General features: G+C 41.0%; 1 protein-coding gene across 1 annotated transcript in view; it reads left to right on the plus strand.

Moving 5' to 3' along the window:
• cep170aa (centrosomal protein 170Aa) overlaps positions 1-26,015 on the plus strand; it is a 42,307-nt gene that overhangs the window by 13,617 nt on the left and 2,675 nt on the right. The window contains 19 exon segments of the mRNA XM_085183577.1: positions 1,570-1,659; positions 5,348-5,426; positions 5,921-5,979; positions 6,078-6,303; positions 8,084-8,221; positions 11,589-11,762; positions 12,090-12,404; positions 16,608-16,973; positions 17,217-17,506; positions 19,101-19,193; positions 19,860-19,977; positions 20,137-21,714; positions 21,974-22,024; positions 23,908-24,166; positions 24,296-24,527; positions 24,948-25,115; positions 25,215-25,303; positions 25,421-25,514; positions 25,622-25,673. Of these exon segments, the coding sequence (XP_085039703.1) occupies positions 1,570-1,659; positions 5,348-5,426; positions 5,921-5,979; positions 6,078-6,303; positions 8,084-8,221; positions 11,589-11,762; positions 12,090-12,404; positions 16,608-16,973; positions 17,217-17,506; positions 19,101-19,193; positions 19,860-19,977; positions 20,137-21,714; positions 21,974-22,024; positions 23,908-24,166; positions 24,296-24,527; positions 24,948-25,115; positions 25,215-25,303; positions 25,421-25,514; positions 25,622-25,673 (4,471 nt within the window).

A 26,015-nucleotide genomic window follows, 5' to 3' on the forward strand; every position in this document is an offset into this window, starting at 1 on the left:
TCTCACTAAAGTAATCGCTTTCACAGTTGGCCCTCTGGAGTTGCTTCCCTTGGTTTTACTAAGCCTTGCAGCTTTATCTTAACATTTTTTCTTCACCACGAGCATGTTTCTTTGTTTAAACAAGGAGTGAATGGCTTATAGGAAAGTCATATGAGAACTGAATATCAGATTCAGCTCCCATAATCAGCACTGGCTGATTTCAATGGAATAAATTCACTATTGTCTGCTTTGCTTCATTGCAGAAATTACTTAGTCTTTGATTATTTTTAGTCATTATTAGTTCTATTTTTAATGGTGCCCAATGTATCTGTTACTTTTATAGTTTCCATCCTTTGTATTTGTCTGCCCTGCCATCATTTCTTTCACCTATGCTTGATTGTTTCCACTTGCATCTCGTTGTTACCTGTGTTTCGTCACCAATCGCCTCTGTGAGTATATACGGTCCTGTTGACATCTGTGTCTTTGTGTATTGTTATGGATTCTTTGAACACTGCCCTTGGGCCCTCTTTTCTGTTACATCTGCATTGTTAAAATTTTGCATTTAACAGGTTAGTGAAAGATGTTCTGTGGTTCCACAACCCCAAAGCCCTTAGATGAACCTGAGTTTATGCTTGTGCACATATTTACTGGATATAACATCTGTATTTGTCAGCGTTGGAGAGGTTTAAGGCTGCAACAGAAATGCGGTCACTCCCAGATGAGCTAATCATTGAGAAATGACTTGCCTAATATCAACCCCAGATCCAACAGACTTTTCAATCTCAAACAGTAAAATGAAAATGGAAACATTGACATTTCCACACAAAATAATTCCAGGTTTTCTTGCTTTATTTGCATTTTTATAGATTTAGGTTTTTGCATTAGATATCTGACTGCAGCAAATTTGCTAACCAGTCAGTGTCATTGCAATTCTTCAGATACATGAAACATTTGTGTGGCACTGGTACATGAGACATATTTTCCAAATTCCACAGCATATTTCTCTCCGAGGCTTTTTTTTTTTTTTAGCTATTCAGAAGGTTGCAGTGTTTCTACTGGAAATTGTTTATCCTCCAAACAGCCTGCTTAAAATCAATATTTTACCTCCAATCTCCAGTTACTGTTCCACTGCTCCTCTTTGTCTACTTTGTGTGTGTGTGTGTGTGTGTCTGTGTCTGTGTGTGCGCAAAATGTGTGTACAGCTGTGCACAAATGCAAATGATTACAAAGATACCTGACACAGACATTGAAATACCTGCTGATATGCTTAGAGTTGATATGATAGTAGATATCATATGCAGTAACCCTGATATTTACCTTCAGAGTTACATTCTTGACATTGTCATGGATTCTGATAATTCCACAAAGGCTTCGGTTCAGTGACATACAGCATTCTAATCGTTTATGTAAGAAACAGTTACTGTCCTGATGTTTAGTGTGAATAACCTGTGAATCTGTGCTGGAGTGCAACAGCACACATGAAGAGTAAAGCCAACAATCACACATTATTTTGAGGTCCAGATGTCAATAATCACATTAACAGCTGTTACCACTTGCTAATGTTTCGTGTTTGTTTCCTTTTGTTTCAAGTCGCGCAGTGTGGATAAGCAGCATGCTGTCATCAACTACGAGCCTGGGACTGATGAACACAAGGTTAAGGATCTGGGCAGTCTGAATGGGGTGAGTACAAACACCAAAATATGCTAAGGACAGGAGTAAGCATCAAGATAAAAGGACTAGAAGAGGATACGGAGTCAAAAAGCAAAGGGGAAAGGGGGAGAAGATGGATGACAGATGGGGAGGAGTAAGATAATAAAAGGATAGAGAGAAATAGAGAGAGAGAGACCAATAGATACAAAGAAACAAAACATTCAATATAGTCAAGTTAAAAGTAGGAGAGATGGAGATGAGGTTAGAGATTGGTTTATTTCTGGAAGTCATTGGGAACTTCTTTTCTGCTGCTAATCAATCACCTTGTCAATCAAGATTCATATCAAGGCTTGGATCAATTTGAATCTAAACCCAATTATGCAAATTGCTGCTTAAGGGCAAACTGTGATGTGAACATGAATTAAGGAGTCAATTTGCCAATAAAACACATCTTTAGGACCTGTTTTCTTACCTTGATTGATTTAAATAACTCTCCCTAAAGGGTTTATGAGAAGACAATGGAAGAAAAAAAGCTGTCAGTGTTTTCTGATGCTACTTGATATACACATTGTAAACATGTGAGCTGGCAGAAAGAATGCTATTGTGGAAGATGAAATAAAGAGTAAACATTATAAATTTTTCTTATTGCACGAAGTTTTGTGAATTTTTAATAAGTTTGTTGTAGATGCGTAATGTTTTTGGGTATAAGATAAAAGATGTGTGGACAAAAGCATAATTATTTGCATATTTAGGGTAATGGATAGTGATACCCAAGTTGGAATAGATTAAATTGGTTGGTACCAAAATTCGAGCAGTACATTCATCCCAAAATACCACATAACAAACACCATAATTGATGTTAGCATGATGCATGTGAGAATTATGGGGAACACATTTATATTCGTTCGTAATTCTTGGTTTCTCTGTCTCTTTGACTCAGTAAAACCTGGTTACACGCAGCTACCACATGGCGTTAGTCATGTGTAATGATTCGTACTCAGTCACAGCCCACCAGATTAGACACATATGCACAATGCCCTTCACATCCTCTCTAGCTCTCAGACAGGAAGCCAGAGTCAGAGCCGCTTCCTGCTGTGTCATTAACCGTCCAGCTTCTTTGATGGGATTTAGAGGAAGTTTTCTCCTGCTGAGTCAGTGGATATACTGAGGTTTGCCACGGTCTAAAAAGCTATGTTTGGACAGTGTCACCATTTACTGTCTTTCTGAAGTCATTTCATAGCTGTGTTGTTGAAATATTTGGATTTCATCTCACTGGAGAGAAGACAGGAATGTTTTATTACAACAGCAGTGCAAGTGTAATAGATTTTCATTGGCTATCCAGTGAAACCTGATCTTTCCCAGAGCTGTACAGTAGAAAAAAGGGTGAAAGGGTTGTGTGGGGATATGAGAAGGAGAGAAATGGAAAGCAAAACTCCAAACAAAACAAAGAAATACAGGATTTCATTTGCTTTGGCATTTGATCCACGCTATCCAGACCAGTCGTAGTTCCTATATAAAAAGCCCTGTTGACTATATGAAAGTTTATTATTGGTGTTTAAATCTGTCGGATTGGTTTATCCTAGCTTCATAATCCTAAAACTGTAAACTGTTTAGGCTGTTTAGACTAGAGCTGTAATCTTAAGTTGATTATTTTATCACTAGAAAATTAATCTGTTGCTATTTTGCTAATCGGTTAATCATTTTATCCATCCATTAGTTTAACCTCTTAACAAGCTAGGGACATAGATGGCTGAGTGATGTATTTGTTTTTGCAAAAATGCTGAACATCATCTGTTTTTAGCTTACTTTATGAATCTGAAGCTTTGTCATGTCCTGTATTGAATGTTATTAACCTGAATATCTTTACATGTTGAATTGTTGGTTAGACCAAGCAAGCTGTCCCTGCTGAGCTTTTGTGATTTATAATGGCTGTATATATATACAGTGGGGCAAAAAAGTATTTAGTCAGCCACCGATTGTGCAAGTTCCCCCACTTAAAATGATGACAGAGGTCAGTAATTTGCACCAGAGGTACACTTCAACTGTGAGAGACAGAATGTGAAAAAAAAATCCATGAATTCACATGGTAGGATTTGTAAAGAATTTATTCGTAAATCAGGGTGGAAAATAAGTATTTGGTCACCTCAAACAAGGAAAATCCCTGGCTCTCACAGACCTGTAACGTCTTCTGTAAGAAGCTTTTCTGTCCCCCACTCATTACCTGTATGAATGGCACCTGTTTGACCTCATCATCTGTATAAAAGACACCTGTCCACAGCCTCAACCAGTCAGACTCCAAACTCCGCCATGGCCAAGACCAAAGAGCTTTTGAAGGACACCAGGAAAAGAATTGTAGACCTGTACCAGACTGGGAAGAGTGAATCTACAATAGGCAAGCAGCTTGGTGTGAAAAAATCAACTGTGGGAGCAATCATCAGAAAATGGAAGACATACAAGACCACTGATAATCTCCCTCGATCTGGGGCTCCACGCAAGATCTCATCCCGTGGGGTCAAAATGATCATGAGAACGGTGAGCAAAGATCCCAGAACCACACGGGGGGACCTGGTGAATGACCTGCAGAGAGCTGGGACCAAAGTAACAAAGGTCACCATCAGTAACACACTACAACGGCAGGGAATCAAATCCCGCAGTGCCAGACGTGTTCCGCTGCTGAAGCCAGTGCATGTCCAGGCCCGTCTGAAGTTTGCCAGAGAGCACATGGATGATACAGCAGAGGATTGGGAGAATGTCATGTGGTCAGATGAAACCAAAGTAGAACTTTTTGGTATAAACTCAACTCGTCGTGTTTGGAGGAAGAAGAATACTGAGTTGCATCCCAAGAACACCATACCTACTGTGAAGCATGGGGGTGGAAACATCATGCTATGGGGCTGTTTTTCTGCCAAGGGGACAGGACGACTGATCCGTGTTAAGGACAGAATGAATGGGGCCAAGTATCGTGAGATTTTGAGCCAAAACCTCCTTCCATCAGTGAGAACTTTGAAGATGAAACGAGGCTGGGTCTTCCAACATGACAATGATCCAAAACACACCGCCCGGGCAACAAAGGAGTGGCTCCGTAAGAAGCATTTGAAAGTCCTGGAGTGGCCTAGCCAGTCTCCAGACCTCAACCCCATAGAAAATCTGTGGCGGGAGTTGAAAGTCCGTGTTGCTCGGCGACAGCCCCAAAATATCACTGCTCTTGAGAAGATCTGCATGGAGGAATGGGCCAAAATACCAGCTACTGTGTGTGCAAACCTGGTAAAGACCTATAGTAAACGTTTGACCTCTGTTATTGCCAAGTATTGAGTTGTATTTTTGTTATTGACCAAATACTTATTTTCCACCCTGATTTACGAATAAATTCTTTACAAATCCTACCATGTGAATTCATGGATTTTTTTTTCACATTCTGTCTCTCACAGTTGAAGTGTACCTCTGGTGCAAATTACTGACCTCTGTCATCATTTTAAGTGGGGGAACTTGCACAATCGGTGGCTGACTAAATACTTTTTTGCCCCACTGTATATAAAAAAAAAAAAACCTAAGTAAAAAAATTAAACATTAGAATGTTAATTGTTGATGAAAAGGAAATAAATATAAAGAAAGAAAGATGTCAACCATAGTACTTAAAGTACTAAAGCACATGTTTTATTTGGAATTTTGCTGTGACCATTTCTTTAAATAACCGCCTTTTTGTACCCTGTTTCTGCAGACCTTTGTAAATGATGTCCGCATTCAGGAGCAGATGTACATCACTCTAAAGTTAGAGGACAAGCTGAGGTTTGGATATGATATCCTTCACTAATCTGTTCACCCCTCACACAACCAGCAGTAGGTTCACCATATAGAGAACATGCTGAGGAAAATTTTTAATTCTCACCAAGGTGCCAAACTTGTGTTGTGACCTATAAACATAGTTGAATTCACAACTTGCAGTAGTGTATCAGTTCTTAAACAGTTTGTGTCATGCCCCATCACAGAAGCCAAAACAGCTCATGCCTGACACCCCATAACTTTTATCAATCTATAACAATACGTAGGGAATTATGAATAATTTCTTTCAATAAATAAGCATTTTTAGACTATTATTATTATTATTATTTTATAATTAAAATGGGGAAAATATTAGAATCATTTAAATTAGTTTTACTTTGTATTTTTTTAACCTGGTTGTGCAGATCCTTACCTCCTTTGTGCTTCCCCACCTGTGGGCTTGCATTAGTGTCTGTAATTATGTCATAGTTGTGCTATGGTGACCCGTATTTCCTTAACCTTTCTGTTTCACATACCAACCTGTTTACGGTGGTGAGAGGAGAACTCACTGTGCCTGAGGAGGCTCTAAAGGTGAGGACCTTTGTCCTAACATGATCATGTTTTACAGTTGCATTTTACTACATATATGGCTATTCATTTTATGTGTCCATTTCTTCTTCTCCCTTTAGCATGAAAAGTTCACCATTGGCCTCCAACTCAGCAAGAAACCATCGACTGGTGAAACCGCTAGCACCACAGCCACAACCAAATCTCCCAGTAAGACCCCTACAAAGGCACATAGATCCCCCAGCCACACTAAATCAGGGGAGAGTAAAGTCACGGATGGGGTCACTTCCTCCAAAGAGTCATCTGCCAAACCTGTGGACACTCACAAAGCTGAGGAGAGGATAGGAGGTAAGAGACAAAACAGAAGTAAATGTGGAAAAGTAAATTAGTCTGCTGTTTCCTTAAATTTACAAATTTTTCTTATGAATAAAGATATCTTCAGTGGAATTTTAATTTTGTGGGGATCCAAAAGTAGCCCTGGGAATGAAATAACAACAAAAGCAATACAAATGTTTAGTAATGGTTTTATGCTGATATTAACAAGTAGACAATGTTTGTTCTGGTATATAGTTCTGCAAATACTCTCTAAAACCTCTAGATGTAATACCACAGTTTCAAAAGCAGTTCACTGAATTTTTCACTTTCTACAACCCTGAGAGAGCAGGCTTTATATTCGCATTCAGGCTTCACATTCATGTCATCATTTAGTGCAGGGGTGGGGGAACTCCAGGCCTCAAGGGCCAGTGTCCTGCAGGTTTTAGGTGTGTCCTTGATCCAAAACAGCTGATCTAAACAGCTGAATTACCTCCTCAACATGTCTTGAAGTTCTCCAGAGGACTTGTAATGAAATAATCATTTGATTCAGGTGTGTTGACCCAGGGTGATATCTAAAACCTGCAGGACAGCGGCCCTTGAGGCCTGGAGTTCCCCACCCCTGGTTTAGTGTTTGTGTCTTTTTTTTTGTTGTCGTTGTTATTGTGGGGTTTTTTTTGTTGATGGTTTTTTCCCAAATAAGGAAACCTTTTTTAAAATAAGAATATTGTGTAATTTAAGTGTGGTAGGGTTAGGCCAGTAGGGGGTGGACATGGTCACAGAAAAAATTGCTGCCCGGCGCTGAGTATTATCATGAAGACGGCTTACATTTGAGGGTGTCCCTAATAAGTGACATCAGTGGGCATGTTGGGGTGCTAGCAGTGTTTCTGGTTAATCTCCAGATGTTAAAACAAGGCCATAGAGGGCTTGGGTTTACAGACAGCTTAAGCTGTAATAGGGTCAGATTGAATGAATAATGCAAACCAACATCCCAGCTCTGCTGTCTATAAAATGCAGTAAGATACACAGACACAGACATAAATTTGGACCTAAACAGGCAATGATATACACTCAGCTTTGCATGTTGCCTGATCTTCCACTCAGTTTTTAAATAACACTCATGCTGTTTTTCATCAGGATGCAATCTCAGTCTTATTGCTTCAGTCCCAGACCTCACCCACATATTATAATTTACAGTAAACATACGTTCAGTAGTTTTTATATAGATTAGCCCTACTTACTGTACCCAATTTGGCACTGAGGATCTATAATTATCTGGATATACTGTGTTTAAACTAACACGTTGCCGGGTGAAGGGTACTAAAATGGTGGGGGGGGCATACGATGAGGAAAGAATGCAAAGAACTTGACGAGATGTCCTCTGATACAGCACTCAGTGATGTTTCCTCTCATTTCCTTACTCAGTTTAAGAGTTACCACTGGAGCATAGTACCTTTTCTTATAGTCTGATAGGAACAGGGAGGCAAATGGAAAGCTTGTCTTTCATAGCCACCATTTATTTCTGAAAGAGAAAGAACCCAAAACATTGAATGTTCACATGCGTGTTCGACCAAGCTGGCTAAAGTTTTGAAAATAGGTCAGTGTTGCAAGACCCAACTAGGGGGAATTAAAGCACAAACACAGACATACGCAAGGAGCAGCTGGGTTAATTTTGGTGCAACGTGATTCAGTGAACTGTTTATCTAGATACGACCTGAGTATGTAAAGTCAGTAATAAACACTCGCCTTCACAGAGTAACACGTAGACTCACTGCAAGGCTTTGTTAAAATGTTTTTGTGTGAACATTTGCCCCAGGGGATATTACAGCACTGCCTCGTGGGACCCCCCTGTATGGCCAACCGTCTTGGTGGGGGGATGGGGACGCAGATGATGAGAATTCTTTCAAACAGGAAAACAGGACATCCACAAAAAAGCATGACAGCTCCACCTCAGGTAGGAGGCTGTGAGATTTTGAATTATTTTACACTTTCAGAGATCAAACACAAACATGTGCTTTCTTGGGTTATACACAGCAAGCATGTACAATGTGCATGTACAATGACAGTGTTACATTTTCAAAACATAGTTGTAAGAATGCCAAATAATTTCCACATATTATAATAAAGTTTGTGTAGTTGTGATTGGTTTGTAAAAGGTGTTTTTACTGTTAGCACTTGGTAACTGCTTTACAAATAGACATGACGTAGAAGTTCAATTTCATACTCTATAATAGGATGCACTTTCAGTAATTTAAATGAAGCTTCTATTTGCTTTAGTTCAAGCAAAAAATTTAAAATAAAAGTGTTTTATTGTTTGCAGTGTATAGTTACAATGTACTGTGAATAGAAACTTTGCTGTTAAATAGCTAACACATTAAAGATGCTATGTTAAGTTGAATCAGTAGCTTAAGTCATCCTAATGTCCTCCAGCTCCGTTTAGTTGCTTTCTTTGTGTTGAAGGGGTGATGTCCAACTAGCCTGTGTTTTTGTATTTGTGACAGTCCAAGTGCACACAAAGGCCTTTTTCATAGCATGTATGTCTGTTTGCCTGCACTATGCGATTAGACAGTGACCATTGGACTGAGGGGGGAATAACGTTAACGAGAAGCCGATAGTCAGAGTAACAGGATTAGAGGAATAGTGGAACAGCTCAGTGATACAAAAAAATCAGTCTGTGCCAGGCTGGTTTAGTGTGGACCAGAAGGAGTGGGGGGAGGTTAACCAAACACAAAAAAAACACTGGAGCAGACTGAAGCATCCTCAAATCTCTCCTTACATCTGGATGGATAGTCTGGCAGCATCTTTGCCAGTCGGTAAAAGAAGACTGTTTTTTTGTGTTGTTTTTTTTGATTGTTTGTTTTTTTTGTTTTACCTCTTTTAACAGTCAGTTATAGGTGCTTTCTGTTCTCTACGATTCTCATCACTCTGTGGATTTTAGTGTTGTATTTTTGTGGTGAAGTGAGATTAGAAAAGCTTGTCAGTTTGGAGTAAATCTGCGAAAGTGTGAAGGGTTGATTTGAAACCAAACGGAAAAAAAACGTTTCCAGAAGATCAGCCAAATGGGATTGGCTACTTCAGTTATGGAAGCGGGTGAGTAAAAGGCATTTACCCTCCCCAGCATCGGCTTTTAAAAGATGAATGTTGAAACGTTGGATTGTGAAGCGGCGTGCATATTTATCAGTATGTTATCAGTGGACATTTAATTTTAAGTGGTGTTGCTTTACCTCCATGTGTATTTCCTCTAATAGATCATTTGTTTCAGATAGGTGACAGTTAGGAGGAAGTGAAAGCGAGAAAGAGAGGTTTGGGGATAGGAAGCGATTCTGTTTGGTTGTGTGCTTTGTAGCATGTATGTGTACTTCAGTTAAATTTAGTGTGTGTCTTTTTATGTTTGCCTCTGAATAGGCTGTGCTGTCAGAGTCCCCTACCCTCCCCTCCTCATGTATTGTTGCTCAAGCTGATTGGGTTACACCATTGCACCAGCTCCCCCCTTTCCTCCCAACACACACACACACACACACACTCACTCACTCACTCACTCACTCACTCACTCACTCACTCACTCACTCACTCTCACACACACACACACACACACACACACACACACACACACACACACACACACACACACACACACACACACACACTTTAGTCCAAACAGACCACACTAAGTGTACACTGCAGCAATCATTAGCCAACCACGCTCTAATTCTTTGGTAAGTATCACTTTCTCATCCATACACTTTGAGTAATGGAGCTGGTAAAATGCTTTCAGTTTGGGTCAGCTTTGTATTTATTTAATATTTTACCTTGCACTTGATTGCCAGCAGCTCATTGAAGAGCTGTCCGGTCAGTGAAATCTCTTCAACTCTCAAGTCTATGAAATGAGAAGGGGTTTGGTGTTGTACTGTTAGGCCAACAGAAATCCTGGAACACATTCAGCAGTTAGTTTTAACCTAGTGGTTAAATAACATTAAAATTATTATTGGAGTTCTTTACTTTGCAGAAGTGACTAATGTAAGTGATTCTCAGATGACTTATGTTCACACTAACTCACTCCTTACATGAGTGGGATAGAGGAAGTTTTCTGAGTTCATCAGAATTTTAAAGGAAGAACTATTGCTGTTTATATTGTTTTGTCTCTTTTTAAAACTTTGTTTTAACACCAGAAGGCCCCGAAAGGTAAGAGATCACAGAGAAGAAATGTGAACAGTGTAGTAGTACTGCTGTTTGAAAGTTGAACCATGTGTTCTGTCTTAGTTAAATGGTATTACATTGTTCTCATAGTCATTGAATCTTAAGCATCATTGCACATATTTGATCTAAAGTACATCATATTTGCTCTCAGTCTTAATCTGTGTTGTAAATCTTTCCAAAACTGCTGAGCCGCTTATGCTGGCAGCCACTGATAGTTTCAAAAAGATTTAAAAAAAATCAACTAAACTGAGCTGAGGGAAGTAAAGTGAAGTGGAAAGTGCTTTTAACTAAGAGATTGTACCTTTTGGAATGTCCTGTTTTCTGTCCTAAGTCATTAAGCAGCTCTGTGATATATTTAAAATAAATATTTTATTAGAAATGTGTTCACTGTTGCTCACTCTTGTATTGTGCAGACAGTTTCTGTTTCTTGTTTCTTTTTGTCAATTGCCATATGTTCCTACGTTTGCTCCCCAACATGAAGCAGATGGCCCTTCTAATTTCTGAAAGTATCATTTGTCATATTCAGATCTCACAGAGGGTCTGTTTGCTAATATGGACAAATGAGAAAAAAAGTGCTCCATATTGCCAGTCCCCCGAAATCAGGTTTTAAAGAGCTATGCCAGCACTACTTCTTTTTTTTTTTTAGGGTGACAGAAAGTGAAAATGAGAAACAGAAAGTTGATGTGAAGAACAAACCCTGAGTGGATTGATCTGTGTCTTGAATGGCTTGATTTTCAATATTTTCGCTTTCATATCCTTTGAAAATTAAATCTAGTATTCATCTGTGTCGACTAAGTAATGTATTCCTGTGATCCACATAGAAGCTGAGAATATGGAGTCTTTAGGCAACATACAAAATTTTTAGTAGCTTTGAATGTGTGCAGAGCAAAAGCACATTAGCTGGAACAGTGCTGTGCTGTGTCCACAAGCTGGTAACACAACACAACCCCAAAATAAAATCTCACCATCTAATTTTGGCTAAGATTTTCACAGGTTGGTTGGTTGGTTGGTTGGTTGGTTGGTTGGTTGGGTGGTTTTATTTTAATCCACTGATGTCAAATATTTATTGCCTACCCAAATTTGATCTATTTTCGAATACATCTTTTGGTATTTTCTGAACTTAGAAAGCAAAGAGGCACATCGAGGGGAGAAAGCTAAAGAGGGTGGTCTTCATGCACCCACTGCCCATGATTCCAGTTACTTTGAGATTCCCACCATGGAGGGTCACATGGCCAGTAACGGCATCCATGAGATTCCTACCAAGGACACTGAGGGCACAGCCAGTCACATCACTACAGGTAAAGTGAAGTATATGTTTAATTCTTTTTGATATGTCTTGATAAAAGCAGGTGTATTTATGTTTTGTATTCTTCATGTTATTCATGTTGAACTTTTGAGAAATCTTTTATGGCACAAATAAGAGATCAATGAGTATCTAGTGCAGACAAAGTAGCAGTTATTCTGCTAGAGACACTGGCTTATTTGAGTATATTTTAGCAAATCTCCATGCACTACTGTATAATTACACAATCTGGTTATATGCATTTTTTCTTTTAGAAAAGTGCTTCAGTAGTAGCAAACTTATATTTAGTACTGACTGACACAGTAGCATGTCTGCTCCACAGCTCAAGGTCACGCCTCCTTTACCATAGAGTTTGACAACACGTCTCCAGGAAAAGTCACCATTAAAGACCACGTGTCAAAGTTCACACCCGATCACCACAGATCTCGCTCCAAGAAGAGTGGAGCAGGAAGTGGAGGCGCAGGAGGAAGGGACTTGAGTACCCTACAGGCTGCTATGATGGCATCTGAGAGCAAAGTAGCTGATTGGCTAGCCCAGAATGACCCCACTCTTGTGCGCAGCGAGTCGACAGAGGATGACAGCAAGAGCAGCAAGAGCATCAAGAGCGATGTGCCAGTTCATCTGAAAAGACTGAAAGGTAGATTGCGTTTACTATTTGTATGTCTGTAGTTTGTGTGTTTTGTTGTGCCTCTTTTTGGTTTCCCTGATTATTTCTCCTTGCTCTAAAAAAAGAATCCCATTTAGTCCCTGCAATAATCCTTATTTGTGAGTTATCAGTTAGTTCACCAGAAAAGTCATTCTAATTTCACTTTCTTAGTGTAATAGTTCAATATTTAACACACTGTCATTTGCCATACTATGTGAAGTTGGAGTTGATTCTTTGCCAGAGGTTGTTGGCAGTGGTAGCCAAGCAGGGGAGATTAGCAGCTAGCATGCCTACTCCTCTGCTGCTGTATAGCTCAGCCCCTTTTTTCCTGTTTGCAGAAAAGAGTACTCATACTCACATGCATGCATAGAATACATCCTGCCATTTAAAGCCTGATTGCATGATCAGAAAAATGTTTTTCTTCTTTTGTGTTATGTGTGGGGTAAGGTTTGAAAAATACTATTGCTGTAGATTTCTTGGTTCTCTGTGTTTCTTTGTCCCCATTACCTGCAAGCAGCCAGCTGCTGAGTCGGCTCCTGCTGCTATGGGTTTTTATGAGAATTGATTAAACCAAGCAAGGTTAAGCTTTGTGCTCTCTCCCTCTAAAGAGAGTTTAGGTTTGATGCTACGCTAGGCCATGCACATGTCTTGAGTCAATTAAATGAAGGCCAATTTATGATAGTGCTGGCATGTGTAAGGGAAGGGCCAGCAGATGCGAGCTGATGAAAATGGAAATCTATTAGCAGAAGTGAAAGGGAGAGAAGGTAATTCATTAGATGGAGTTAGTACAACACACATGTTAATTGGCTGTCAGAATGGCTCAGCTATGGGACTATTATTTTAATAAGAGTTTTGGGTTGCTGGACGCTGCAGTCTTTTCAAAATGTGGCTGAAGAGCAAGGAGATAGAGGGTAAGTGGACAGCTGGATGAAAAGCTATCTGCAGACAGGTACAGAGGGAAGGTAGGAAGAAGCAGGATGAGAGAGCAGTATTTGCAGTAACTGCAGCCAAGGTGACTAAACAAAGAGAAGCAAGACAGAGAGAGAGAGACAGAGAGACTTGTGTACACTGCAGTAGAAGCGGAAAGGGAGGCAGCAAAGGAAGGGAGCATTTTTTTTTTGAGTTAGTTGTTATAGTAACAGTGATGCAAATGATGGCAGGGAAGGCGAGCGTTCAGACGAGCGTTCAGACATGAACTAGGTGAGCACTAGTGCTGAACATCTGTCTGTGTGTCTGTGTGTGAAGGCTGCAGCGGCATGTGTGAGACATGCGTTTCAGTGCTGATGAGTGCGAAGCATGCGCTGCTTACACGTTCATTTGTGTTGCTGAAATTCGCCAGGTCTGCGTCTGCTGCATGTGTGTGCTGGAATCATGCTCTGCACTGATCTGCAGACAAGCAGTGCGGCATGTGTGAGAGGAGGCTTGTGAGATGTGCTCAGGGTGTGTCATAGAGGTGCTAGGCAGAGAGGGTGGCAGAGGTTCAGCAAGAAAATTGAGAAGAAGCAACTGAGGTTTTGATTTCTAACCATCAAGGTAAGTCTTTCTTTTCTCACTGTAGGAAATAGTCTACATGGTATATCTTTATACTGTTGGTTATTTAGAATATGAACTGCCATGTGTGCATGAAAATTTAAGTATTTCGTTGCACGCTTATCAGCATATTGCCAAATATGTGTGATTTTAGATGTTATTAAAAATACAAAATTCATTTTCTTATTAATGATGAGTGTTTCATGTGAAATGTAATTAATTTGCCCTAATAGTTAAAGCCTATCACATACTCAGGACTTTAAATTCAATTGTATGTGTTGTACTTGCAGTGTATCCTTACATACAGTACAATTCTGTGTATGTTTGAGGTTGTGTGTTTGCTTGCCTGCTTGTGTGAGTGTGTCTACATGTAAAGTAAGTACTTTCTTGTATCAAATGCTGAGCTTTGTATGTCTATGTGTCTGTTTACGTGTGTGTGTGTGTGTGTGTGTGTGTGTGTGTGTGTGCGGGTGCGGGTGCGGGCAGAGGCCAGCTCCACTGTGAGTCATAGTGGGGCGAGTGGGACAGAGCACTGGACTCTCACAGACATCTCTGTTCTCTTCTGGCCCTACCAAGGGCTTCTTTGTCTCGGACACACAGCATGAAAGACCTGCCTCTCGTTGTCTGCTTATCTGCTGATCTCTTCAAGCTACTGTTTTCTTTTTTTCTTCTTGTTAATGAAATAGATGCTTTAATAAATGCTTTAATAAACTACAGTTTGGAAAGATGGAACATTTCAAGGACGTGGCCGGTGGAATGTGACAAATGAGCCACAGACTCTGAATTATGCCCTAGGCAGCAGAATCATTGTGATATCCCAGTGTGGAAAAAGTACTTACAGGGGTGCTCTGCAATTTAATATTGTACTTGAATGAAGGTTGGTGCCCTGTGAAAGGCAGATTTAAAAAAAAAAAAGTGCCACAGTCTGGCTCATAAACTATAGCAAGGAATAAGACACAACTAGATGTAGAAACGTAGAAAACAATATGATCAACTTAAAAGAACTTGCATTTATCAAACAGTCAGCATTATAATGCATGCATGCGTGGCTGGCAGCATGTATGAAAAGTAAAATAATTAAATTAAAAGAGTTCACTGTAGCATAGCCAGTCAGTCTGCAGGAAGGAGGGAGCTGTTAAAGCTGGGCATACTGGGACCAGGTGTAGCTCATCCAGCTATCCACCAAAGCACAACAAGACCAAAGCAAAACAGAGACACCTAGTGTTGGGATGGCATAGAGGTCATCTCAAAAGGTGTATTGTTGTTTAGATCTCCAGCTCTCACATTTTTTTAAACAGACTTTCTTAGACTTGACAAAACAAACAAAAGTAATAGATTCAAGTAGTAGAAGTAATTAGAAAACTAAAGCGTGTCATATGTGGAGCTTCTGTAAGTACACATGTCACTGTTGACATAAATAATGCGTTATACTGATACGGCACTAATGTTTACCGGCTTTCCAGTTTTAATTCAGTACTGTCCATAACTTGACTCTCAGTCCTGATTACAATGAAATAAATCTAGAAAGTTATAGGTGAAGTCACGTTTAGCATTAACAGATTCAAAGGAACAGTCTGTGCACAGTGAACCTGCCAAGCCATTGAAGACCACTCAGCATGTATGCATCTTTTGGGCTCTTTGTCCTCTTTTCTCACAGAGGGCAGTTCAGTAGCACTACTTGCACATTGTGTCTGAAGTGAAAAACAGCCTAAAAACAAGCTTTTGGGGCCTGTATTATTTTGGAGAAAGTATTAACTATATCACAGAGCTTTGGGTTTATACAATGTGTGTGATCATGTGCAGCACCAGTCCTGTGGTGTTTCCTTCCCTTCGCTTCTCCCATATCCTGATGGACTGACTGCCAGCTAGTTAAATTCCAGTGACTGGTTAGGCCTTTGATTGTGTGACATTCTCTTAGCTCTAATGACAATGCGTTCCGTATCCTGAGCATTCTTCAGTCTCTGTTTTTTCCTTTTTGTCACACTTAATCCGTTTTCATTCCTTGCCCCTCCACCCTCCTCATTTTCCACATCCCCCAATCTTCCTCTCTGTTCACCCTTCCCTTTTCTTTCCCCTTTTACTTCCCCTCCTTCTTCAGCCTGAACCCCCTCTACACACATACACACGTACGCACACACTCTAGTCCAGCCTTCTTCTACTTCGCTTCCCTCTCCATGCTTTCCTCCTCCCCTCCCCCTCGCCTCTCGTGCTGTCAGTGGAGTAGGCAAGGATAGTGGTGGGTGTGGGTGGCATGTCTGGATTAGCGTGGACGTGATGATTTGACCCAGACTGATCCAAATGTAGAATAACTCGAGTAATGCGGTAGGTTGTGAATTTAGGGTATGTTTTATCTGTTAAATGTTTGTGTCACAACTGAAAGTTCATAGTTCATTTAGACTACGAATGTGGTTTTAGGTGGATGTGGTTCTGTGTGCCTGGCTCTTGTTTTAACTGCTTGTTGTCAGAACGTGCCGCACATGCTGCTGTATGCACAGCATTGCTATATTGCATCTTTTTACATAAGCTGTGGTCTGTTGCTGTGGAATTATTCTGCATATATGTTGTGATGTAAATGTAAGATCTTTTGCTTGAGAATATGTGGACGGTCAATATAGTCAATTAAAATAATTCTTTTTTTTTCTTCTTCTTTTTTTGTCCCTTTAGGCAGCAAACATGAGGATGGCACCCAGAGCGACTCAGAGAATGGGCTGGGGCTGCGTTTTGCCAACAGACGGCATGCTTTAGAAGAACGCCTAAAAGCGTCACACAGCCACGTGGGGGCAGGAGGATCTGGAGAAACAGGAGGGGGCAACATAACAGTCAGTGGGACCAGAACAACTGGGACTCGTACTGCTTTTATGATCGAGTTCTATGATGAGGAAAATCCTCGCAAGCGCCGGTCATATTCATTTTCCCAGACCGCACCCCTGCTGGGAGCAGGAGTTGGTGGAGAGGGACTCTGTCCTCAGCCTCCTTCTCACCCCAAGGTGTTTAGCATTTCCACCTCGGCCACAACAGCCTCAGACTCAGGTAATAAAACTCAGATTTAATGTATTTTTACACTCTTTGTATGACCAGATTTTGTTTGTCTTTCCCAAAGTAAATGTTTAAAACTATACCCATTAAATATAATAAGACATACTGGGAGTTTAGCTATTTAAGTAAAGGAAGGACACAAAGGCACTATTTATCCTCTGAAAAGCATTTTATGTATGTGTGACCATTATTTTTTTTAACCGCTGTATTTCTGTGCTCTGTGTGTGTACCTTTCAGGTAAGGTCCCAGCCCCAATACCAGCTACAGTGACTGTAGGTGCCCCTACAGCTGCCCGAGTGCTTCTTAAACAGAGGTCAGAGGACCCAAGTATTGGTCGGAGCTCGGCCAGTACCGGGCTGGCGACAGGTAGCCCCACCACCCCCAGTGAGGACACATCAATTGTGGGCAGAGGTGCAAGTACAGCTGGTGTGGAGGCAGAAGACGACCACAGTGATAAAGGTACCTACACCATCGAACTGGAAAACAAGAACCCGGAGGAAGAGGAGGCCAGGCGAATGATAGACAAGGTAGTGTGGAAACATGTCTGTTATTCTGCCCCAGCTTTCACAACTTTCAACTTGAAATGAGGTGTATTTAGGATCCCACATTTTTGGGCCATAAACATCACCACTAGTTCGTGATTAAAAAGATATTTTCCAGAAACTAAATCCTAAACTCTACATAACAAACTGAAACAATCTGTAAGTCTGTAAAGCCTTAAATACCTAGATTGAAATCTTTTTTCACCTGAGATGCGCTGTGTAAATAGTACACAATAAATTACAATAGTAAATTTAAATGTGGGTTATTTAAAGAACATTTGTTGCATTTTGTTGTTTGAGTCTTAATGTTTTATGTTCTGATCCCTCCAAAGTCACAAGAAAACAAAAATTATGTGTGTTGTTGCTTTTTGTTTCCAAACTTTGACCATAAAAGTAGCAGTTAGAATGACAAGCATCATTTAAAGTCTCTCTGCAGTAACTGCAGAAAGTAACTGAGCCAACATAAACAGGCCAGAGCAAGGTTAATAGTCTGTTTATTACCTGCTTCATTGGCAGTTTTAGGGGTAGTGAGTCCTATGAGAGTACTTGGCGTTGTTGACATTAAAACAAAGCTTTCCCCTTTCTGTTGCCTTTTTTGACCACCACCCATCTTCTCTGTCCCATTGGTAAAGCTAATGCTTCTGTAGTTGCCTGGAGAGACTTACTCCATCAAGGACTGTCCTGCTTTATTAAACAATGCTCCAGGGAGGCTGCGCCACCATCATCAATTTCCTACTGCTGCCACTGGCCTTATGCCATAGAGCTTTTTCATGGTCACTGAAAACATACTGGAAATAGGCAAGAAATGCACTTAGAGAGATGACTGAGAGTTAAATTTACAGAGACAATTTTACTTGCTAAGGTTAGAAAGTTGTAGAAAGGAAAGTTTGCAACTCTAACAATGGCCAGTATTTTTATTTGTCACCTAACCGATTCAGAAGTTGGGATTGGCTGCACATAAACCTTTTTTAGGAAGTCAGGTTGTTGCTGTGGGTTATTAAATTACGAGGTTGTCACACAGGCCTGATTTTAACTTTACTAAATGACATCTTAGTGTGGCACTTGTCCCTTCAAGTGTTGCATGCAGGTGTTATCTTAGGAGGAGCTGTGATATAATTAGTGGGGTGTATTTCGAGGTAGTGGTAGTCTGGGCACATTACATTCAAAACTGGAAGTGTTGTTATGCTAATTCCTGTAATTAGCTGACACACTAATTGGCATACTGCTCACAGTCTGTCCGCCTTTCGCTCTCTTTTCCTTTGTAAATAGTGCATGTGTGTCTGTGTGTGTGTCTGTGTGATGTGTGACTGATATTTTTTTATGTCGCCATGGTACTCAACTAACCAGACCCAATTAATGCTTTATTTCAACAGCACTTACTTCTGTTTAGTTTACTTTTGTTCAGTAGGAGAACTGTTGAATGATATGTTTATAAAATATATTATGGAGGTATTTCATTTTCATTCCAAAGACTACCATTATTCTGTTGCATACAAAATGTGCATATTGTCTAAAGATTAACTGTACTTGAGCAAAAAATTTTTGTATTCTTCTTTTTTTTTTTCTTACATATTTTTAGGTGTTTGGTGTGCAGCAAAACAAAGACTCATCGATTCTGTCAGACCTGAAAGGAGAAGGAAAAGGAAAGGAGGCAGGACAGAGTGGAAAAGAGGTAGAAAACAGAACTTGAACTGGTTATTTGTTTTTGCTTTGTTACTTTTTTATGCCCCTTATAGTATTTTTCTTCCTTTTTCTGTCTTTGATTAGCTTTTTTATGTTCACCTATAGATTAGCATGTGTTGTTAAAGTACTGACAATAGCCTCTTAGTCCAGTGTCATATAACAGACTTAAGATTCATGACTAAGCTTCATATTGTGTGTCAGAATAACTCTGATGGCACTTACTCCCTAAGCCTGTTCGTGGGAGTAGGCAAGTCCTCCCTACGAGTGACCTAGATCATACTAAGATGAGGAGAGACATGCTCGGCCCTTTAGGCAGTTTTACAAGAGGGAGGGGACAGCGTGTATGTGCAATGACAGCCTTTCTGTCTGTTCTTCTGTCTTTTATGCCCCCCTGTCTGGGTGATTTATATGTATTTAAATAACACACAGACCATATAGCAAACTCTTATTTTTTTAATATCAAATAAAAATGTAGTGAAATATCTTCATCCTTACAGTCTAACTCAGTTCTCTCATCATTTATTATACATTTGCTTTAGTGGCTTTTAGGTATAGCGATTGTCATGATCTCCTGGGTATTTTTTGTGCCACCATTAAGTTAAGTGAGCTCTATTGTAATTTTCTCAATCCTGTTTTCTTCTCTGTGTCCTCCTAGGCTCTTCCTGGTGATTCTAGCTGGGTCTCTCAGTGGGCCAGCATAGCAGCCAATCACACAAGAACAGACCCAGAGGGTTCAGGAGCAGAAACAGGCAGCTTCCTGCACAAAGAGAGAGGTAGATACTATTTTAAACACAATATGTTTTCATTTTTAAAACCTTGATATGCTAATTATTTCAAAGTAGAACTAGGACTGAAATTTTTTTTTTTTTTAAATTTCATGCAAACAAATGAAAAAAAGAAAAGAATCACAATTAAGTTGGTTTTTCTTCTAGGTGCTAATACCGTTGAGTCTGGTGCCTCCCTCAGCAGAGGCGAATCCTCCTCCAGTCTGACTGACCGTAAGCGTAGGACCCTCCCTCAGCTCCCTGTGGATGACTCCCGGGCTAAATCCGCTACCCAGACTCTGAGGTCAGAGATTGGGGAAAAGCAGGATACTGAACCTCAGGAGAAAGAGAACAAGGGAGACGGGGAGTCCCCGACTCCCATGGAGAACAGCGAAATGACTAGTAAACGGAAACAAAGTTCCACCTCCTCTCCATCTAAGGGTTCTCTCCGGACCTCTGGAAGCACTGAGAGGAAGAAGAAGTCAGAGGAGAGGAAAGGAGGAGCAGGAGGAGCAGGAGAAGGAAGTGAGAAGTCTGGAAAGCCTCTAGTCCGCCAGGGCAGTTTCACAATTGAGAAGCCCAGTGCCAGCGTCCCTGCCGAGCTCATCCCACGTATAAACAGAGGCTGCAATGGGCGTGAACGCAGTGATTCTGTAGGCAGCATGGATACTGCAACTCTCCTGAAGGACACTGAAGCTGTCATGGCTTTCCTAGAGGCCAAACTAAGAGATGAAAACAAACTAGATCAGAAAAGTAGTAAAGCTGGCATCACTGCTCAGGGTTCAAGTTCAGCCCTCCTCCCTCGGACTGACTCTATCTCTCCTGAATCAGATGTGGACACAGCCAGCACAGCTAGTCATGTGGCTGAATCGGCAGATAAGAAAGCAGCGACCAGTGTACAAAAACGGCGTTCCCTCAGCAGCATGCACCGGGAGAAAAGCAATATGAGCACAGCTTCCAAAACCAGCATCACAAATCCCAGTGCTCGTGAACGGTTGGAGAGAAAGACTAGAAGCAGGCCAGTCGAGGCAACGACCCGGACTGATGCACGTCGCTCTGTTCAGCCATCTTCTGCCTCCTCCAGAGCACGGCAGCCCTCTGCAGATCTCACTGATGACGACCAGACTTCATCCTTTCCCATCTCCGACATCCTCTCCTCAGACCAGGAGACCTACTCTGGACCTCTGGGGCACTCAACACACGGACGCGGCTCAGATGATGTCTTGCAATCCAAACTTGATAGGTCTGCAAAGACATCTGCCAGTGGTTCTTCCAAAACCAGCCGGACTCTTCATGCAGCCACAGCCTCCTCCTTGAGCAAGCAAGCCTCACTGCCTCAGCCACGGCCCACAAGAGCTTCTCTTCTCCGTCGTGCTCGACTGGGAGACACATCTGACACGGATCTAGCTGATGCAGACAGGGTGTCTGTGGCTTCTGAGGTGTCCACCACCAGCTCCACCTCAAAACCGCCATCGGGCCGGAAAGGGATGTCACGGCTGGATTTGCTGGCGCAGCCGCGAAGAAACCGTCTGGGCTCCATCTCAGCCCGCAGTGACTCTGAGTGTACAGTGAACCGAAGCTCCACCTCTTCACCCCGGCTATCGTCTGAGACTGCTCTGCGTCTGGGCTTGCGCTCATCAACACCCACGGAGAACAAGCTGACACCCAGAATGAGAGCCAACAGCGTGTCCAAACTGAATGAAGCCAAAACCAAGACCACTACAGCGGGGTACTGCTCGCCCACAGGTGAATACATCTACTCCATCACTGTTGTCTGATTGATTCAGATTTCTTAGTTGCACAGAGAAAGGAAAAAGTAGAATTCTAGTTTTAGCTGTTCATTTTATTTTTGTTTTGACCTAATTATCAGTTTCTTTATAAAAAGTATGACAAAGTCTAATTACATCTACATCATTGCATACCTCACATGTCAGTGTGTAAACATCTGTGTCCAAACATTTCCACCGTGTTGTGATGATTTGGTGCATTGGTTTTCATTATCCAGAGAGCTTTCAACCCGAACCTCCAGGTGGTGATACAGAGGAGGAGCTAATGGGTACTGTACCAGGACTATAGAACCTAACTAGACTGTGTGTGTGTGTGTCTAGTGTGTACAAGTGTGTGTCAGACCTGGGTCACAGGAATAGAAGGTTGAGCTCCACAGGATCTGAACTGTGTTACTGCAGCAACTCAGTTTTAAAAATGGCACTGCTTGCATTTAAAAGTCAAATGAAAACAATGTATGTACGTTGAGTAGCTTCTTTGGCAAAAATTGCCACATACAAAAATGCAAAGGCTTAGTAAATCACCAGTAAATGTCAAAGTAAACTACAATGACCCAGCTCTAGCATATTTGTATTGTTAACATCTCCTACCTAAAATCTGCTGTGATGAGGACTTGAATGCTCTACCCATACTCTTACGCTTGACTTTTTGTACTGCAAATCTGTAGTTTGGCCCTATATCCCATGCTACATGCAGCCTGAGGTGCACCTTTTCGGAGGTTTCCTAGTTCTGTTTTTGTAGTAGTATGTTGTACTGTATGTAATTATTAATTAGCACGAGGTTAAAACCGCCGTGATACAAATGGTAACAGGATTTGTTTGTATCTAGATTGGTTACTGTGCTGATGCAGTAGCTAGATTTTTACAAGTTTACCATGTTTTTTAAATGTTTTTATAGATTCAGTGAATTCAATCATATTCAATTCCAATATGATCAGCCGAGTGTCACTCCTGATAGCAAATCAATACAGTCGTATCAGCTCTGTAAAGTATACAAACTTTTTTTTATAGCAGGTATAAATGCTAACAGCGATGTATTCAACGCAGTATTAAAGATTAAGCTTCACTTCTATCCAAAGATCTGATATTTGATCTCCAACTCTGTGATTATGTGGTCCTGGCTCCACCTTGTGGAGAATTTTCATGTAGAGCAGGGGTCTCGGACCACGTACAGTCCACTTTGTGGCAAAAAAGACATCTGTCAGCACGACTCTGCGCTCAAGTTATAAGACGTGCAGAATTACAGAAGAGGTTCTGGTAGGTCATTGACCAGGCTGTCCCTTAGTTTTAAAACAAAAGGTTTTTTGACCATTTATTTTAGTCCTATTGTAAAAAAAAAAAAAAAACTGAAAGTTTTATAGTTGATAGTGAAAAACATGGAAATTTTCTTTCATTTAACTGTTGAGCAAATACCTAATTACTTTGGTGTTGTTTATGCCTTCCTTTACTTGGTCCTGAATTAGAGTCTTTGCTGGGCTGATTCTAGCCCTCTGGCCTTATGTTTGACACCCCTGATCTAGACGCTTCCGCTCTGAGAAAACTGGAAGAGCACTCTGTGTCATCTCATCATGGCACAGTTACAGTACATTAATGGCTCTGGCGTGTGACCATTTTGAAGCAGGTTAACATACACTAACATGGCTCTAACAAGATTTGTTAACTTGTTGGATGCTTTTGTTGGCAGCATGGGCCGAGAGCTTTTCAATAAACTCAACTAGTGTTTCTTTTTTTGTTGTTGTTGCTTTTAATTATGTTTTTTTTTAACTCCAAACATTGCTGCATCAGTCCATACAACAACTAAACAAAGTTACAATAATGATAGTATTCCTGAAATACTTGGCACCACTAACGCTTCTTATTCTCCCATCGTTTTTTATTCAAGCTCGGCAAGGCAGTTCAGTTCAGTAATCAAGCTTATCGTCGTTGCCTTTGAGAAATATCTGTGTTTGTCAACAAACAAGGAAGCATCCATTCTCCTCTGCTTAACATTCATATTTTGTCGGACTAGAGCAGAATTGGCTGCTGGCTTCCTCAGAAACAAAGCGTCTCAACTTTACAAGCACATTTATCTGTTTTATGAATAACTGATATTGGAAATGAATAAATACAATATTTTTGACTGAAAGATGACATTTCTCATGCACTTCTATCATAGTGTCCAGCAGCAGCAGGTGGAGACGTCTGCCACCAGAGTACGGTTCCACCTCGGAGGAAGAATTCGGCTCCAATCGCAATTCTCCGAAACGGCCCCACGTGCGGCCTCATCACATCGTCCCACACCGCAACTCCAGACTCAGCACCACTGTGAGCCCAGTTGGGGTGACGGGCCCAGGTGGAGTGGGGATCAAACACCGCATGAAAGAGCAAGAGGAGTACATCAGGGACTGGACAGCACACAGCGAGGAGATAGCCAGGTACTGATCCACACTGAGTGAAACTGAGCTTTAATGGTTTAACGGTTTTGTATATGCTGTTCTGTGTATGCAGGTTTCATGTGTTTATGTGGCTGTTTATCCTAAAGAACCCCGTCTGATGGTTAACAGGTTATTCCCCTGTGTGCGCAGGATCAGCCAGGACCTGGCTAAGGACTTGGCCATCTTGGCTCGTGAAATCCACGATGTTGCCGGCGAGATTGACTCAGTCAGCTCATCCGGCACAGCACCCAGCACCACAGTCAGCACCGCTGCCACCACTCCAGGATCGGCCATTGACACTCGGGAAGAGGTAGGCCCTGCACGTCCCACGCAGCCGGATATACAGGACAGCATGAAAAAGGTGCCAATTTTCTTCTTCTTCTTGCCTTACTGCATGTGTTTCCATTGCACTCTTCCATCTTAATGTTTTGCTTTCATTTAAAAAATGCCTCTCTGCTGCTTCTTGATCTCACCTGCTGTGTGGTATTCACGTATTACAGTCCCATGCACTCCACTTTCATTTGTTTATCCTTATTTTGACCAAGAGAGTATTTTTTTATTATTTTTCTACTATAAGACTAAAAACCGACTTTCTTTGGGTAAACAGTTAAAAAGCTTCAGAGCTGCTTAGCTTTTACTGATATTCTTCTTTCATTTCCCATGAATTCTCATATATTAACTATGTTAAACTAAAGTAGAACAACACCGAAGTTCTACTTTCGGTTCAAAACTTTGACATCCTTCTTCTCTCCCTGCTTCTTCTCTCCCCCTCTTTGCCTAGTTGGTTGATCGGGTGTTTGATGAGAGCCTCAACTTCAGGAAGATCCCACCTGTGATTTCAACTAGTAAGCCACCAGAGATAAACGGTAAACCAGCAGAGCTCCGGCCCCGTGCTCCTGACAACTTGGAGCCTCGAGCTTTAAGAAGACGCACCTGGAATAGAGAGGAGGTGAGAGGCAAACAAGAACATATGACACCAAATTTCTGGAAGCTGCATTGCATTCAGCAGTCAGCTTAACAGTCAGTTTCTTCTTCTGTGTGCAAGCAGGCCGTGTTAGACAGCCTGCTGCTCCATTCAGTTTCCCAGCTGTCCACCAAGATCAGGCACTCCATTGACAAAACTGCAGGAAAAATAAGGTGATTATACTTGTTAATATAAGTACCATTAGCATTTAACAACATATCTACAGTGCTTAACTCTAACCCATTGATCCTGAATACAAACGTGACCTGTTGTACAATGTTTGCTTCCAGGATTTTGTTTAAGGATAAGGACAGGAACTGGGATGAAATTGAGAGTAAACTAAGATCAGAGAGTGAAGTACCACTCCTTAAAACTTCCAACAAGGTGCGTAAATTCATCTGTCTGAATCATATCGAGTGACAAACAATTCCCAGTGTTAAGTGAATCCAATCGTTTTACTTCCTAATCATTTTATTTCCATCCATTCACAGGAAATTTCTGGTATTCTGCTTGAACTGAAGAGAGTCGAAAAGCAACTTCAAGGTAAATTATAAATGTGAACTCGCTCAGAGTCGTAGACATTTTCCTGCATCTCCACTCTGTTTATTTGTATTTAAAAGTTGAGAAGCACCTTAATACTAAGGGAAAAGAAATTAAAATGATGGATTTCGTTCAAATGCTAAAAATTCATCATCCTCCAAAATGGGACGGACACATATGTAGGAAACGGAGGTGTCAGAAAGAGCTTGTGAGCTGATTCTCTGCAAATCTAAAATGTTTTTCTTTTTCTACACTTGTGAATGTGGCTTTTAAAGCAAGACCAGATCAAAAACTATATTTTACAATAGAAAATATACACTGGCTTTTACATGAAGCCTTTCATAC

This window comes from Neolamprologus multifasciatus, chromosome 13 (assembly GCF_963576455.1).
Source record: "Neolamprologus multifasciatus chromosome 13, fNeoMul1.2, whole genome shotgun sequence".
Classification (NCBI taxonomy): Eukaryota; Metazoa; Chordata; class Actinopteri; order Cichliformes; family Cichlidae; genus Neolamprologus; species Neolamprologus multifasciatus.